Source organism: Perkinsus marinus, assembly GCF_000006405.1.
Source record: "Perkinsus marinus ATCC 50983 genomic scaffold scf_1104296958234, whole genome shotgun sequence".
NCBI lineage: Eukaryota > Perkinsozoa > Perkinsida > Perkinsidae > Perkinsus > Perkinsus marinus.
This window is the reverse complement of record NW_003206847.1, coordinates 720,106-735,478: the sequence shown is the minus strand read 5'-3', so window position 1 is coordinate 735,478 and position 15,373 is coordinate 720,106. Positions and strand designations below refer to the sequence as shown.

The 15,373-nt window shown below is 49.1% G+C and overlaps 5 protein-coding genes across 5 annotated transcripts in view; 2 read left to right on the top strand and 3 right to left on the bottom strand.

Annotated features, from left to right (window-relative positions):
- Positions 1-1,563: 1,563 nt before the first annotated feature.
- Positions 1,564-4,271, top strand: Pmar_PMAR006246 (hypothetical protein). The gene is made up of 10 exons (XM_002774573.1): positions 1,564-1,871; positions 1,919-2,132; positions 2,181-2,414; positions 2,462-2,548; positions 2,592-2,840; positions 2,883-3,058; positions 3,116-3,246; positions 3,298-3,583; positions 3,632-3,771; positions 3,827-4,271. Exons 1-9 carry the CDS (start codon positions 1,576-1,578, stop codon positions 3,768-3,770), a joined length of 1,812 nt encoding a protein of 603 aa, XP_002774619.1. The 5' UTR covers positions 1,564-1,575; the 3' UTR covers position 3,771; positions 3,827-4,271.
- Positions 4,272-6,178: 1,907 nt separating this feature from the next.
- Positions 6,179-7,196, bottom strand: Pmar_PMAR006245 (ribonucleic acid binding protein s1, putative; the record flags this gene model as incomplete). The annotated part of the gene is made up of 7 exons (XM_002774572.1): positions 6,179-6,233; positions 6,312-6,429; positions 6,577-6,661; positions 6,714-6,821; positions 6,874-6,920; positions 6,969-7,067; positions 7,118-7,196. The coding sequence occupies 7 exons, from the start codon at positions 7,194-7,196 to the stop codon at positions 6,179-6,181; spliced, it is 591 nt and encodes a 196-aa protein (XP_002774618.1).
- A 520-nt stretch (positions 7,197-7,716) lies between these two features.
- Positions 7,717-9,201, bottom strand: Pmar_PMAR006244 (protein phosphatase 2C ABI2, putative; the record flags this gene model as incomplete). Its single annotated transcript, XM_002774571.1, has 10 exons — positions 7,717-7,736; positions 7,766-7,857; positions 7,899-7,992; positions 8,039-8,186; positions 8,230-8,372; positions 8,423-8,495; positions 8,545-8,617; positions 8,671-8,798; positions 8,839-8,963; positions 9,012-9,201. The coding sequence occupies 10 exons, from the start codon at positions 9,199-9,201 to the stop codon at positions 7,717-7,719; spliced, it is 1,086 nt and encodes a 361-aa protein (XP_002774617.1).
- Positions 9,202-10,919: 1,718 nt separating this feature from the next.
- On the top strand, positions 10,920-13,610 carry Pmar_PMAR006243 (Long-chain-fatty-acid--CoA ligase, putative). The gene is made up of 9 exons (XM_002774570.1): positions 10,920-11,015; positions 11,065-11,190; positions 11,302-12,568; positions 12,615-12,687; positions 12,736-12,878; positions 12,931-13,090; positions 13,146-13,245; positions 13,301-13,441; positions 13,509-13,610. The coding sequence occupies exons 1-9, from the start codon at positions 10,968-10,970 to the stop codon at positions 13,542-13,544; spliced, it is 2,094 nt and encodes a 697-aa protein (XP_002774616.1). The 5' UTR covers positions 10,920-10,967; the 3' UTR covers positions 13,545-13,610.
- Positions 13,611-13,902: 292 nt separating this feature from the next.
- Positions 13,903-15,373, bottom strand: part of Pmar_PMAR006242 (Long-chain-fatty-acid--CoA ligase, putative) — a 3,706-nt gene continuing 2,235 nt past the window's right edge. Inside the window, exons 4-9 of the mRNA XM_002774569.1 lie at positions 15,047-15,098; positions 14,855-14,997; positions 14,645-14,807; positions 14,498-14,597; positions 14,310-14,450; positions 13,903-14,260 (exon numbers count right to left, since the gene is read on the bottom strand). Coding sequence (XP_002774615.1) covers positions 14,231-14,260; positions 14,310-14,450; positions 14,498-14,597; positions 14,645-14,807; positions 14,855-14,997; positions 15,047-15,098 — 629 coding nt within the window. The 3' untranslated portion in view covers positions 13,903-14,230. The remainder of the gene's footprint in view (positions 14,261-14,309; positions 14,451-14,497; positions 14,598-14,644; positions 14,808-14,854; positions 14,998-15,046; positions 15,099-15,373) is intronic.

Here is a 15,373-nt window from a genome sequence, read left to right as displayed (position 1 = left end):
TCTTCTTGCCGACCTCAGCCATGAGGGAAAGCAAAAAAGGATCTATTCAACACTTAGCATACAGAGCAACTGCGAGGCCTCCAATCCTGGCATCGATACGGTAGTGCGAATGATTTCGAAAGTTGTTTATTCAGTTGGGCTAATGAGTATCGACACTTCGATTAGATCGATTAAGATTCGACCTATTCTCAATTTTCAATGATCATCATCATATACAACAACACCTTTAATAGAGTGTTAAAGAGTGCTTGTCGCCAACACGAACCACTAACATTCGGATGGCAAAGATTCTCTCGTAATCACTCTAGCAGCGTAGTAGACCGACGACGACCAGTAGCGGAGCGAAGCGGTTAAATCCACTGCAGTTATTCGTCCTCACTCTACCACTACCCGTACGCGGCTAGGAGCGCCCAGTGTAACAACGGCGACCTCCACCTACCACATCACAGACGAATCCTAGCCATTAAAGGGTTGATTTCATCACTAGTTCATTTTCATCAGAGAACCTCAGACACAGCCAAAGAATTGTTCAATCCGCAGCTCCTCTGCTGAACAGAAGACTCGGTGGATTACTGTCAAAAATTCGTTTATCATCAAAGGCATCAGCAACTATGGCGTCAGATTCAACCGTATAACTTCATCGTTACCTCTGCGGTGGTAATAGCAAGAATATGGGTTGATTCATCATAGCCAACACTTCAATGTAGACCAGTAGCAGCAACTATAGCGTGATCGATGCAGTCATTCTTCAACGCAAGATTCTTCTTGCGTCACGCGCTCGCCCAACTAATCGATAATTCTTCGCCGCGTCCCGCACCACGTGTGACGTGCTGAACGTCGTCGAATAATAGAAGCCCTAGCCGCTGGCTGTCAGCTGAGCTGACTCAGCTCATACGGGTTTCGAACTCTATATCGACTTAGAACTCAATATCGACCTCTCCTACTAAGGCAACCCAAGGAGGAAAACTCTGAGGCCCGACAGGCAGGGGAGGACATTTGTATCAACCCTGACGACTGTATCGACGTAGGGGAGGGATTTGATGACTCTGCCGAGGCAGTAGAATACGATCGGGAATCAGTGACGCTTGCTCAGCTTGGGCGTGGAAATTGTTCGTAAATTTCCAACTGCATGTAGATAGGGTTTGCTCCGTCTATGCTTTCACAAAATTACTAGTAGAAGTAGGCTCAATGACCTCCTTTATTGTTCACGCTAATATGGGGTAAACAGTCTGCTGAACTGTACAGTCGCGAGGAGTGAGGCGATACCGCATGGAAACCTAAACCACGGAAATTTTTTTTCATTTTGTGGTACCAGCTCAAGAAAATTGAAATATTTTCCGGGTTCATCGGAGTAGTGTTTTTCATGGGAATCGTAACAAGCTCGCCGTTGTCTTTCAGCGCGTTATATAATGAACGTTTTCCTAAGATCAGACTGCGCTACGTTTTAAGTATGGAAGAGCTATCGTATACTACGTTCCATGTTACGTTCACCTCCACAAGGTGTGGTATCATTTTTTGCGACTTGAGTTCACACCGAGACGGTATTGAATTTCCTTCCGTTTTAGTTGACTTCATATGTCATTATCCACTACTACTGCTTCATCATCCAGTAGTATTCGCTCCTCTGTACGATGTTGTTCTGTATGGAATCATAGCAAAGATGTATCCCCTAGCATTGATGCTTTACTTGAAGTAGCGGGCGGCCTGCCCGAGGAAAGTATATTGGAACTTCTGCAAAGAGCTCGAGAGCTGGTCATAAAGGAATCGTGGAAGGGGCGTGACTTTATGGGGGAACTCCCAGAGGAGGCAATCCAGTCTGTCGGACTATTCCTGGGTTTCCGCTCCCTAAGTGCGATGGCTACGACCAGCCAGTGAGCGTCACTGTCCTCGTACTCTTGCTGTACTGCATTTCCCTCAGGCGAGTGCGGCAATTGTTGGGACCGGTGTGGAGGCAAACCGGCTTACTCCTATTCGATGGCTTCGCAATGGACGGGGAAATCTTCGACGACCCCTCCATCTACGCCGGGACTTCTGGGACGTCACTGAAGCACGCGGTGAATCGCGAGAAGGACGACTACCGTTTCTGGCCCTTGCGGTGTGGGCACTTCATGAACGGTATCGCATTCGAAGAGGTGCGCCTATTGGCTGTTCTGGTCCTTCCTATTAATGTTCCTTTACAGTGTCCTTATCTGGTGCCACGCGATGGGGTGCCGTCCTCAGTCCAACTGAGGTCTACAGAGGTTACTGATATCACTGCCGAGGACCTGAGCATTGCTCTGGAGGACGTCTCGCCGTCACAGCACACGGGCTTGCAGGGGGAGTCTCATGCGGCACAGGGTGATGATAATGGTGGCGGTCGAGTTAGATCGGTACCTTCGGGGTCCTGTTCGTTCACTTGTCCAAGCAAGTTTGAGGTAGTAATACAACAGCGTGTAGGGGAGGGTGTGAGATGTTGTGGTAGATACCAACGACGCACGAGAGGGGCATCTATTTGGAGTACTTAGTAGACCTTCATTTCAGCCCTAGTGCTACTCGAGCGGTGGTCGGGGTAGGCCCTATGGGGCAGTCCGGGTCGGTCTAGTGTATTGCAGGTCATCGATGGCAGCCATATGGTGACACCAACGCCGTCTTGTAGTGTGTCTACGACAGCGTCTGATATGGACTCCCTGGAAATTCCAAGTTCGAAGTTGACGGACTCGTCGGGTCGGTCTGTGGAGAAGATGGAGACCTGCGACTTCGCCTTGGAGACGGATCCCTCAATGTGGGCGATAGCCTTCGGGCCGCTCTCTGCCGTGTTGTCCTCACAAGGGAAATATTTCGACCAGTTCGAGACCTATGCGGTAGGGTGACACTGTGGTTCGTGTCACCACTCAGCATATCAGGTTGCCGGTTCAGAGGACTCGACAGAGAACCACTTGCTGTTGCGAGACTGTCTCCATTCAGCATTGCGGAACATAGTGTCGGTCAGAGTGGGGATATACTTTCAACACGGCAAAGTAGCATTCTTCCGAAAAGTAGAAGCCATAGGCCCAGAAGGAGGTATACTGGCTGCCGGCGAGTAAGTTCGGATGAAATATTTCACATTTTCTTAGCGGAGCGATGCGAAATTTCTCAGTTCAACATCCTACGATTGTACGGGGTTTGTGTATAAGGCGCGACCGGAGCAGCGGTTCCTACGTCCAGCGCTCATGTGTTGCAACGTGAATGGCGATGATGATTTCGTCCGAGCTGAGCTCACAGCTGTCTGTAAGTGTATCGAGTTGCATTTTCGTGGCGCGCGTTCACCGCTTCGCTCAGGCAATAAGCCTCCCTATGACCCTCATGATAACATCGAGGCTCTCGACTATCCGTCCAAGTGGGAGCAATTTGCCCCGAGAGAAATTGAAGAGTTGGAGGAGGAGGAGCAACGACTTGCTGAACAGGAGCATTTCATGGTCGATCTTGAGAGTCTCGATGATGTACATGAAGTCGCTCACGAGGCATCCAGTCCTAGTGTCATCGACACGCCCCGGTCTAGCAGTGCCGCCTTAGGGGGCGCCGGACCGAGATGGTTGTCCCTGTCAAGTGATAATGGGGAAGAAACGTAGGGCCGAAGTTTTGGGTATATGGAGAGGAGTGGTTATTGTGGCAGGCCAGTGATCGGCCGCAATATGGGAGGCGGTAACATGACGCGATCATCGTCTTCTAGCGATCGGACGGAGTCTGCTGCATACTTCTTTGACTCGGAAGATTTTGATTCTGTATTCGAGGATGGTGTGGCGGGCACGTAAAGTGAGAACGGTCTCGTGTTTTCCACCCAGGTTCGATCCCCGGTGCTTGCATTCAGGTTAACTCAAACCGCATGAAGACCCGTAAGAAGCAATAATCTTGACTTGGACACGTATTTTCTGTCAAATGTAACCTCGCCTGAGACTATACCTCTATCCCTTCCAACGCTCACAGTAATCCTGCCCGACCTCAGCATTGTGCTGAGCGAGCAGTGGTCGAGCCCTGCCGTTGTTTCATGACCATAATGGCTCGTGACCAACAGTAAACTCTGCTTTATCCAACTCTAATTTTTACAGTTCCTCTATACAGAGTAAAGCCAACGCTCCATTACATGTTATTCACCCGAGTTTCATTTCTGTGGTGCTCACAAATCGGCAACTATGTGAGCGCTTGTCACGACAGGGGCTTCGACCTAGTGTACATTCTCTCCTGTCCTCTTTACAAGTCATCATCATCAGTACAGTTTACTGCTAGAGAGAGAGATCATCGTACCAACTAACGACCATTAGCTATCGTTTCCATCCAGAGCTATCTCTTCTGTTGTGTTCAAGTCAATCGATGAATGGTGAACGACTCTGAAGGATCGGAACCAACCACCGTAGCTGCTGTGCTTGGACAGAGGACAGATCATGAAGATGTGCCACCGCACGTGTTGTGTGTCATCAACATGCCGCTGAGGCCAATATGTGTGTCTTGAGAGAAAGGAGAGTAGAAACATTCTACTAGAATGTCTGTTGGATGTTCGAAATATAAATACTCAGTGTTCGAAGCGGTAAGGATTGTGAATTTTATTATGTGAACAAACTCGAATGGCCGAATTCTGCGCGGGAAGACTCTGCCCGGTGGAATCGTGATCAAGACGCTGGTGAAATAAATGTCGAGAAAAGCACCCACCGTGGGGCTGAAGTTCGACGAGTTATGTCGTGCGCCCCATCTCCCAAGGTTGATTCGTTCGTCGGAAAAGGGGGATACACGGTCAGCCCTCCTGCTTCCCATGCACGATATCTTCTGATACACTTCCAGGTTGGGGACATTATCGCTAGTTTAAGAGACTATACCTTAGCTATCGTTGGATGATCGTCGAGTACACAACTACACGGGAGGACCTTCGGCCAAAATAGCGTCTCGCCTTTTTCATCACCGTGATCAAAAAGCATGCTAATATCACGTCTCGCTGATGGTCGCAACTCAACGTATGCTCACTGATTACTTGGCGCAGCTCTCGCCTGAGATATATTCTGTTTTGCTCATAATCCCACAACAGGGCAGCTACGAGAAATCGCTAGCTAGGAATGCAACTCCGATCGAAATTCGATCATCGAATGCAGATTATCCTTGTCCTCCGGCTCAGCAGACGATTGGTTGCTCTCAGCCTGCGCGGTAGATCCTGCTTGCCCCTCCCCAATCGCAAAACTCGGTCTATCTCCTTCCCGTGGCTCGTTGAGCCTCCATATGCAGTCTTTCAATGCCCCCTTTGAAATAGTCCCGCACAGCAAGACAGTCTCGACTGCGCCCTTCGTACACACAGTCTAGTATCTTTCTAAACTTAGCAGCAACCTGTTTCTTCCCAGGCTTCGACCTGCGCCAGACCTAGCAGACGTGTAGGCCAACTCCGACTGCCTTTTGTCCCACTCCTCGAGTGTCTCTCCCACATGTGGTAGTTAATCGAAAGAGGCGGAATAACGGCTGAGGCGCAAGATTTCTTCGCACTCCAAGGAGCAGAGGCTGCCGTTCTGTGAACCATACGGAAATCTGGTGCGGAAGCGTACCAGATACGCCGTATCCTCAATACTTCCGACGCCATGAACTTGGGCAGTGTCGCGGAACGACAGTCCAAACGAAGTGCTGCAAATTGCCTAGCTCATCTCGATGCCTGCAGTCTCTGCTATAGTCAGATTTTGCAACTCCTTGCACAGAACCACCCCTGACCGAACCTGGCTCCCAGCCTTGCCGCTGGGTTGCCAACCGAGCTGTTCCTCACTAGGAATACGAGTGGCCGACCCCATGTCATAGACTTCGCACTTCCCTTTCTCCAGCTCAGCACACGATTAGCTGCGCTCAGCATCCACGGTAGACTCTTCTAAGGAGAATCTCCTTGCCTCTTCTCAAATGCGAGATCTGGCCTATCTTAATCCCATGGTTCGTAGAACGCTCCTACTCTCGGTCGATCGGGTATTTGCTAGAGCTCAAGCTGAGGTGCATAATCGGTTCGACATGAAATCCCGTGAGGCGGAGCTAGAGAGAGGAGCCCGGCGATTGTTGAATCTAAGCAGGGATTGAACTTCTCTAGTTATTGCCAATATGCGGTAGCAGGTCGGGAGGCACTGGCTCCGGTACAGCACTGCACTTATCCTCGTGTTTGCCTATGTTACACGTTGTGTCACCCATAAATTGCCAAACTAAACAAGATTCACAGAAACGTGAGATAAACTTCCTTATCGCCGGTAGCCCCTATCTCGGTTACCCTGAAACGAGCTAGTCAAAAAGCCATAGAACACGAGCTGATAGAAACGATCGGAAACACTCTATCCAGGTTTGCCCACCCGCCGCTCTCCCCCAGATCTTGAGCGACCTCTTCTGCGACGTGTGCGTCGACCATCAGTATCGGAAGAGAGGCCAGACGCAGATGATGAGGAGCTCGAAGATGACGGGCTACGCAACCTAGAAAGGGAATTGTGGGCTGCTGATGGGAAGTGAAAACGATCCTCACCGACTGTGGTGACCAGCACCATCCCGGTTGTGCTTTGGAGGGGAGCGGCTACCTGAGCCGACAAGTCACCACCACGTGCTCAATCAAAGGGGGCCTACGATCACCGACACTGCTTGTACCACTGGGCACTGCTGCCTTCCGAGGCCTCTCGGCGGGAGGTGCGGGGGGTGTTACGAAAACGACCTGCAGAAGATATCCAAAGGTGATCGCAGGCCCAGTCGGAAAAGAATATCACCTTGACCACGTTCCCATCAATCTGTCCTTTGTCTACATGGAGAAAAGCTTCCTCCGCCCCCTCACGAGTGGCGAAGAGGACGTACGCATAGCCTTTCGAGAGGTGGCTCTGAGAAGAAGCGATAACCCCGTCATCAAGCAGACGTTAACTGTCTTATCACCCGTTCATCAACAGCCAGGTGAACACTCTCAACGCGAGCATACGTTCCTGAAGATATTGTCGTGCCAAGTGCGGTATGGGTGTTCATTAATTCACCAAATATTTTATTCAAGTGTTCCTCATCTACATTACGGGTTAGATTGCTGACCCGCAGCATTGTGGTACGATCAGCCGCCAGAGACGCCTCACCCGTATCTAGTAGAGCGAGCCTATAGGCCATACCTCCCTTTCCCGAACCCTATAACCTCTATTCCTATGACCACCGTCGCTACTGCCACCGACACGCCCTTGTGGCCTCGCTTGAGTAGGAGCAGCAGCCACCATTAAGAGGACAAAACGAAGCTGATTGCTCGACACCTCGAGTTCGTGAGGAACTTGTACACCCGTCCTGTTATCAACACAAAAGGGAAGGGCGTTGAAAATATGAGGCCTATTCACCTCGTAGTAGCGGACAACGAAAATGAGTTTGAGACCTCAAGAACTGGAGGAAAAGATGGCAATTTCAGCGGACATCATATTGGCGGGCCATAAGCAAACAAGACAGGCGCGACGATAGAGCTCGGCTGAGGCTCTAGAAAACAATCAAGTTTGATCCCTTAGATTGAGTTAATGAAGTGTAGCAATGCTGCTGCATCGATTCACAGGCATTATAGAATAGTTCACTATTAAAGTTATTATACTTATTGTACATGTAGGAGCCACCATAGATCAAATAGATGGATGCAGCCATGTAACGATGACTGTGATATCATCAACTACTTTGCCGCACTCTTCCTTTATCCACCGCAGCCAAGCTTCATACGCCAGAGCCTCTGCTGCAGTCTGTGCTTCACTAGGTGGGTATTTATCTGGTTTGAGCCCATCCTACAATTACCGGGAACAGCGATCATTACTTATAATATCAACGGCTTCTTGACTGGATATGAATTCCCATACTCCATCGCTGGCTACAATGACAAACTTATCAGCGCTCTCGTTGATGGTCCTGATATACGGTATGAACGAATTCAGGTTGGGGGACCGTACTGCTCAGAAACCTCCGGAATGTGTGAGATCCCAGCCGATACACCAACAATATCTCCTATAGACCTAGTCATTGCTAAACCGGGGTAGAAGGCGGCTGAAGTAAGCGGCAATGCAGATCAGATGAAAGTGAACATACTTACATTTCACGAACACTCTGTAGGGAATATCACCGCCGAGCCTGAGGACTCTGCCACCTTGCGATTCGATGCGAGCTCTCTCGTCGGGTAACTCGGGTTTGTGGTCTCGGGATAGATCTACAGCTACGAGACGATTGCCGGATAGAGACGACTGCAGAGGCACCTTCTATTGGAGTAAAACTGCGTAAGCTTACCTTGATGGTGGCCAGCACAGCTCGTGAATCGCCTACCCATGCGCAGTACAGTGAGTCATCACGGCGCAGAACGATTGTCGCAGTTGAGCCAGAAAAAGAGCAGTCGAAGTTGTCTTGCGACTCCGCAATATGCTCGCATAGGACTGAATGTAAGTACATTGTCGATAGCGGTACTCGCTACTGCTATTGTTACCATGAGTACGGATAAAAGCAGTTTTAAATGCCTTAGACAAATCATCTTCAAAATTGGGATCATTGGTAATCAACTGAGAAAGGGTTACGGAGCGCGGGACCAGAGTATAACCCGATACCTACATCAGGTAAAAGCTCCTGACAGAGCTTGGACACAATATGGCCACAAGGTCCATGACCATCGAAGACTGCGTATCTGCATACACCCCTCTTACACCTATTGTCAATGAGATGGTAGCATAGTACTACATTTCGCTATCATCCGATATAACAATATCAAAGTCATCCTGATTGGGACTATCCGGCTTCAGGCCCTTCTTACAGACATATCCAATTGTCGTAGGAACAGTCGTCCCCTGCTTCTCATACATTTTATCCTAAGAGTGTGAAGTGTGTCTACCAGGCGATAGTGAACACCCTTTTCAAAGCTTCTACTACCGCGAAACCTTTCTGTTGCGAGAGCGGGCCAGCAACGGCCTGGCTGGTTATGGACAACCGCCTATCGGAGCGCCTATGAGGTTCATCTCCTATCACTATTCTACCTAAACAACGACCCCATGGAATGTCAAAGTAGACCATTCATTCACTACCCTGTTGATAGGTCTCATCGACCTCCGTGTCCGAGCTCGACGTAGCTCTGAATCCCATGTCCGTGCCTTGATTCATCGACAATCGACGCCTGCGCTTGTCCGAACAAACCGGGGACGCATTTTGTACAGGAGGAGAGGATTCACCGAAAGACCCGATGCTGGACTTGCCACGAAAGCAGCAAGAACCCATATTGGAAGTAAAATAAAACCTAGAAGGATATCCGCTACCTCGGCTTTCCACAGTAACCCGATGGGAATTGCTCCGTTGTGTTCCAACTTTTAACACAGCAAAGCAGTTTTCGTAGTTCGCAAACTGGATTTGAGATTTATCTTATATATTCCGCAGTAATACCAATTTCTGCGGACGGGGCGGCTATGCCAGCCTGAGTTATGCCTAAGTACAAGCAATTTCTGCGGACGGGGCAGCTATGCCAGCCTGAGTTATGCCTGAGTACAAGCAATTTCTGCGGACGGGGCAGCTATGCCAGCCTGAGTTATGCCCAAGTACAAGCAATTTCTGCGGACGGGGCGGCTATGCCAGCCTGAGTCATGCCCAAGTACACGCAATTTCTGCGGACGGGGCGGCTATGCCAGCCTGAGTTATGCCTAAGTACAAGCAATTTCTGCGGACGGGGCGGCTATGCCAGCCTGAGTTATGCCTAAGTACAAGCAATTTCTGCGGACGGGGCGGCTATGCCAGCCTGAGTTATGACTAAGTACAAGCAATTTCTGCGGACGGGGCGGCTATGCCAGCCTGAGTTATGCCTAAGTACACGCAATTTCTGCGGACGGGGCGGCTATGCCAGCCTGAGTTATGCCTAAGTACAAGCAATTTCTGCGGACGGGGCGGCTATGCCAGCCTGAGTTATGCCTAAGTACAAGCAATTTCTGCGGACGGGGCGGCTATGCCAGCCTGAGTTATGCCTAAGTACAAGCAATTTCTGCGGACGGGGCGGCTATGCCAGCCTACAAAATGCTCAAGTATAAGCAATTCCCACAGACGGGGCGGCTGGGCCACTCCAAGATAAGCCGTATCACAACCAATTTCTCTGGGCGGGGCGGCTATGCCAGCCTAAGATATGTCTTAGTAAACCCATTCTCTTCGGGCGGGGTGACTATGACACCCCGAGATATGCCTTGATACAACAAATTTGTCCGGCTGGGGCAGCTATGCCAGCCTAAAATAAGCTTCAGTACAATCCATTTTGCGGCCGGGGCGGCTATGCCACTTCGGATATGCCTTAGTGTGATGATTCTCTCATAATCAATCGAATAAAACTAGACTTTGACTTTTGCGCTACCAAACGAATTTTATACCGCGTGAAGTCGCATGTTTATACGTACACTTATGCTTATCTCGGGCACAACACTCGGCCGTACATCCGCACGTACGGCGGGACTGCAATTCCTGTTAACTCCACAGAGATCATTGTGGTCTCACAAAGGTCCACTCCGCTCGAAAAGGATCTGTCATTATCCGCCTGATGCATCTTTCCATCATCGCACTCGAGTGGGAGGCTTCCACTGGGAGCGGTCCCAATAGTGGCGGTGTGAGTCTCCGAAGGGTGTGGTTGAGAATTGCGCGATCAGAGTTGCGCGAGACATGACCGATCGTTGATGACGGGACCTGCCACTCCTCGCTACGCCCTGCACGCGTGAACAATGCTCATGCGTGCATGGCGGAGTTGGTGTATGCCTCTACCAATGGACCCAATTTTCTTAGATCATATCCTCAATGGTGCTCTAGGATTTCGAGGAGTGAACTAGAGATAGAGTCAGAATTGGTGGTCAAGTGAAAACTCCAGCCGTCTGCCTCCAACTGGGCGGATGAACATCACCCAGCCACAGAGACGGCAGCGCGCACAAGCTAGCCGCGATGCTGGAGGCGTGAAACTTGATCGTTATGGTGTCTCGAGATGCGTGATGGTCCTCAGTTATTGAACTTCCTATAAAAATATGGGAAACTCAGTTTCTGTGTCTCCACCATCACCCTACGCGTACGAGGTGAGCATCAGATGGGACTGTTGTAGCAGTCAGAAACTAGTTTGCATAGGTTCCCGACTCGGCTATTCCGGGTAAGAGCGGACCAATCTACAGAAATGTAGATGCCGCTGAGGGTAACCTCAGTGTCATTGACGGTGACGAGTCGTTGGATTCCAGCTTCGCCATTTTCCGCAAGGTGCGTGAGTAGGGTTGCTTATGCTGAGGATTTCGAGACTTTTTGTTGACCATTGGCTGAGCTATCGCTGCGCTTTGTTTACTGTTTCCTCTGACGAATACAATCTTTCAGGCCGCTGAGAAGTATGCCGATCAGCCCTGCCACGGGACTCGTCCTAGATTGGATGATGGTTCGGTTGGCCCTTACGAATGGCAGACTTATAAAGAGGTTTATGATCGAATACTCAATTTCGGTAGAGGATTGGAGCATCTCAATCTACTATCCAAATCTGGGGATGGCTCGATGAGAGTAATCGGTATCTACATGAAGAACAGATCCGAATGGATCATCGCTGAGCAAGGAGCATTCACTAGGAGGGCTACGACGGTACCCCTTTATGATACCCTCGGCGAGGATGTCGTCGACTACATCGTGAATCAAGTGGTACTGGAGACAGTAGTCTGTACCGCCTCGCAGATCCCTCGCCTTGTGGCTTGCAAGGCTGAGTGCCCCTCTCTGACCAACATCATCTGTGTCGATCCTGAGGCATGCTCAGAATCAGTGACTACTGCTATGACCGAGGCCGGGCTAAAGTTGCATAGCTTCATTGATGTCGAGAACACAGGAAGCAAATTTGATGATGAACCCCTAGAGGGTGATCCCACCGATATCGCTACCTTTTGTTATACCAGTGGTACCACTGGTGATCCCAAAGGTGCCCTGAACTCTCATGGCAATATAGTGGCCAATGTGAGTTCTTTCATAGTCTTTTTGGGTACTAAGACTCCCATCATGGATATAAGAGGCTCTCAACAATACTATCTCAGCTACTTGCCGCTGCCACACATTATGGAGAGGTTGATCAGTATAAGTCTAGTTCATCTTGGAGTTGCGGTTGGCTTTTATCAAGGAGAGCCTTTGAAGATTATGGAGGATATCGCTGCGCTCAGACCGACCATTTTCGTGTCGGTGCCAAGGTTGCTGAATCGTCTTTACGACAAGATCACACTCGGTGCTCGTGCTGCTGGTGGAATCAAGTCCTATCTTTTCGAGCATGCAATGGCTGCTAAGAAAGCTAGATTAGAACAAGGGATATTGAAGCATCCTCTATGGGACAAATTGGTCTTCGATAAGATTAAGGCGAGGATAGGTTTGGACAGAGTTCAGTTGGTTGCCAGTGGGAGTGCTCCTCTTGCTACTCATGTTATGGACTTTTTAAGGGTATTTTTTGGCTGCGCTGTGGCCGAGGGTTATGGACAAACAGAGTGCACCTGCCTTGCTACCTATTCGCATCCTCACGACTTCACTACGGGTCATGTTGGACAACCAGTTTGCTGTATGGATATCAAGCTTTTTGATGTGCCAGAGATGGGGTACCTATCTACGGACACTCAGCATGGTATGTTCTTATATTACTCGAACCGAGTAAGATTGTTTTTGTGTAGGTAGTGGTGATGCCGCGATCGAATGCAAGGGACGGGGAGAGATCTGCTTTAGAGGTCCTTCAGTTTTCCAAGGGTGAAGGTTCTTTTTCGGAGTATTGATATGAGTTATGTGTTGTATTAGATACTACAAGATGCCTGATAAAACTGAGGAGGCCATTGATGAGGACGGATGGCTTCATAGTGGGGATGTTGGTCTGTGGCTCACCACTGGTCGGCTGAAGATCATCGATAGGAAGAAGAGCATCTTCAAGCTGAGTCAGGGAGGTGGGTTTTACATTTTCAGCGGAATTGTTGTTGACGCTGTGTTGCGTGTTAGAGTATGTTTCCGCCGAGCGCGTTGAGAACGTGATCACCCAGTCTCGCTTGATTGCTCAAGCCTTCGTTTTTGGCAACAGTTTCCACTCCTGTCTGGTCGCTGTGATCGTTCCGGACTTCGAGATGCTTGAAAGTATCCCTGGCATACAGGCAGGGAAGACGTACGTGTCACCACGACTGCCATCATAGTTAGTTTGGTGAGCCACTGCCCTTCAGTGATCCTGCCAGCCTTTGCAAGAACGAGCAAGTTAATAAGGCTATTCTGGACAGTGTTCGAGAGTACTCAATCGCAGAGAGACTCCGAGGATTTGAAATGGTGAGGGATGACCTCAATCCACTTGTGTTGTAACAGCTAACATGCGGTCTCGTAGGTCAAGGCAATCCATCTTATTCCCGAACCTTTCACCGTCGAGAACGACCTTCTCACACCTTCGTTCAAGCTCAAACGCAACGTTGCCAGCGCCAGGTTCCAAAAAGAGGTTGATGACATGTACATCGGAATCGGTGACAAGGTACTACACTCGCGGACGGGACTGGCTTTGGTGCAGGAAGAGAGTTGTCGAATATGTTTCATGTCAGGTTGGTGGTAAGCAGAATCTGCGCCAGACTGATTGACGGCAAGTCTGTTGAAGACGATCGCGTATTTTTGAAACAACTTTTGAATGGGGAATCAAGTCCCCAAGACTTTTCATCTGAACATAAGATTGTTATCGTCTGCTTATGATTTGTGTTGGTCATTTACTACCATCGGCCAAGACGCTCCTGAATACAATCCGCGAATCGGAACATAATACACGTGAATTCCTGCTAAAGAGTTTTGTCGATTTTCCAATAAGTTGATGTTATGCTAACCGTAAGTTTGCAGGGAGGGGATTGAAAATATCCGTATTTGAATATGGGGTTTTTCGGGGGGGTATGGTGAGCGTCGGATAGGATTTTATACATGGGCTACGTCAACACAAATCAGCTCTCGCAGGAGACAAACATTATTACCATCTGAGTGTATTACGTCGGATCAGAAAACAGCTGTCAACTCTTCAAACGTGAAGTACGAGGTATGGATATGAAAGTTGTTTTACGATGACGAGAAAGAGACAATACTAGACAGAAACCATCAACAAAGGTATCATGACGGTAGACCTGCTGAAGTGGTCTTTTCTGGGATTCCCCAGCGTCACGACTATTGTGATGGAAGCCAAAATTGGTGACAAACAGCTACTCTCTCATCAAAGGCTCAGCACACAGACCGAGAGGAACAGAAAGTAACAGTAAAACGAAACAGGCCTGTGTGGTTCACGGGATTATTGTTCAGTACGGGGAGCAACAGCCATCTGAGAAAATGGAAACATAACTGCTTTACTAGTGAACGATAAAGCGTACCTTATCCCCGATGTTTTCATAAAGCATGTCAATATCCTTCTGGAAGGTCTTCAAAGCCACATCTCTCTTCAACTTGAATGACGGAGTCAAGAGACCATTCTCAGCAGTGAAGGGGACGGGACTCAGATGGACAGCTTTTACCTGAGGTCTCGGGCGTCGTCGACGTTGATATATGAACAGCTTCATACCTTCTCGAAACCACGCAGTTTATTTTTATCGCTGAACTCTTGGATGCTTCTTAAGACTAGAATTCGAACGGCGTCGCTCTCACACAGAGCCTTCGTATTCCTAAAACACCGTCCGATAGTGGTGCCGGAGGATCATCGCTCATTTACTCAATGCCATCAGCAGTGCTCGGGAAATGTTCCAGCAAGCGCTCGAAGTCCGGCACTACAACAGCAACCAGTCGCGACTGGAAACTGTTACCATACACGAAGGCTTGTGCCACTAACGGCGACTGAGTGACGACGTTCTCGATCTTATCAGGAGCTATGTATTCTGAAAAAACAAGTAGTATATATGATGATGGTGCCTCTTAGCACTACCTCCTTGACTGAGTTTGAATATACTCTTTTTCCTGTCGATGATTTTCAACTGACCACTGGTGAGCCAAATCCCGATATCTCCACTGTGGACCCAACCATCCGAATCGATGGTCTCCCTGGTCTTCTCGGGCATATTGTAATACCTAAGGCATACAATTAACACCAAAGAGTACCACGCGCTTGTGAAGTTACCCCAAAAATGTGGAAGGGCCTCTATAGCAAATTTCACCTCGTCCCTTACACGCTATAGGATGGGCACCATCGGCATCTGAAGTTGGAACATGCAAGGCTACTACTACTACTACTACTACTACTACTACTACTACTACTACAACTACTACTACTACCTCTACTACTACCTCTACTACTACTACTACCTCTACTACTACTACTACTACTACTACTACTACTTCTACTACTACAAAGCGGCGAAACCTTACCATGGATTGTGTCAGTCGAGAGATACCCCATAGAGCCAACGTCCATCAGTTTGACTTCAAGACATCCAATAGGAAGGCC

Excerpts from the sequence above, each read along its gene's own strand:
- Pmar_PMAR006243 (XM_002774570.1), top strand. The coding sequence starts at position 10,968 with ATGGGAAACTCAGTTTCTGTGTCTCCACCATCACCCTACGCGTACGAG. Across the intron at positions 11,016-11,064 it reads CATCACCCTACGCGTACGAG|GTTCCCGACTCGGCTATTCC; the intron begins GTGAGCATCAGA and ends TAGTTTGCATAG. Across the intron at positions 13,091-13,145 it reads GGCATACAGGCAGGGAAGAC|TGATCCTGCCAGCCTTTGCA; the intron begins GTACGTGTCACC and ends ACTGCCCTTCAG.
- Pmar_PMAR006246 (XM_002774573.1), top strand. The coding sequence starts at position 1,576 with ATGTCATTATCCACTACTACTGCTTCATCATCCAGTAGTATTCGCTCC. Across the intron at positions 3,247-3,297 it reads AGCTGAGCTCACAGCTGTCT|GCAATAAGCCTCCCTATGAC; the intron begins GTAAGTGTATCG and ends CGCTTCGCTCAG. Across the intron at positions 3,584-3,631 it reads AGTGATAATGGGGAAGAAAC|GCCAGTGATCGGCCGCAATA; the intron begins GTAGGGCCGAAG and ends TTATTGTGGCAG.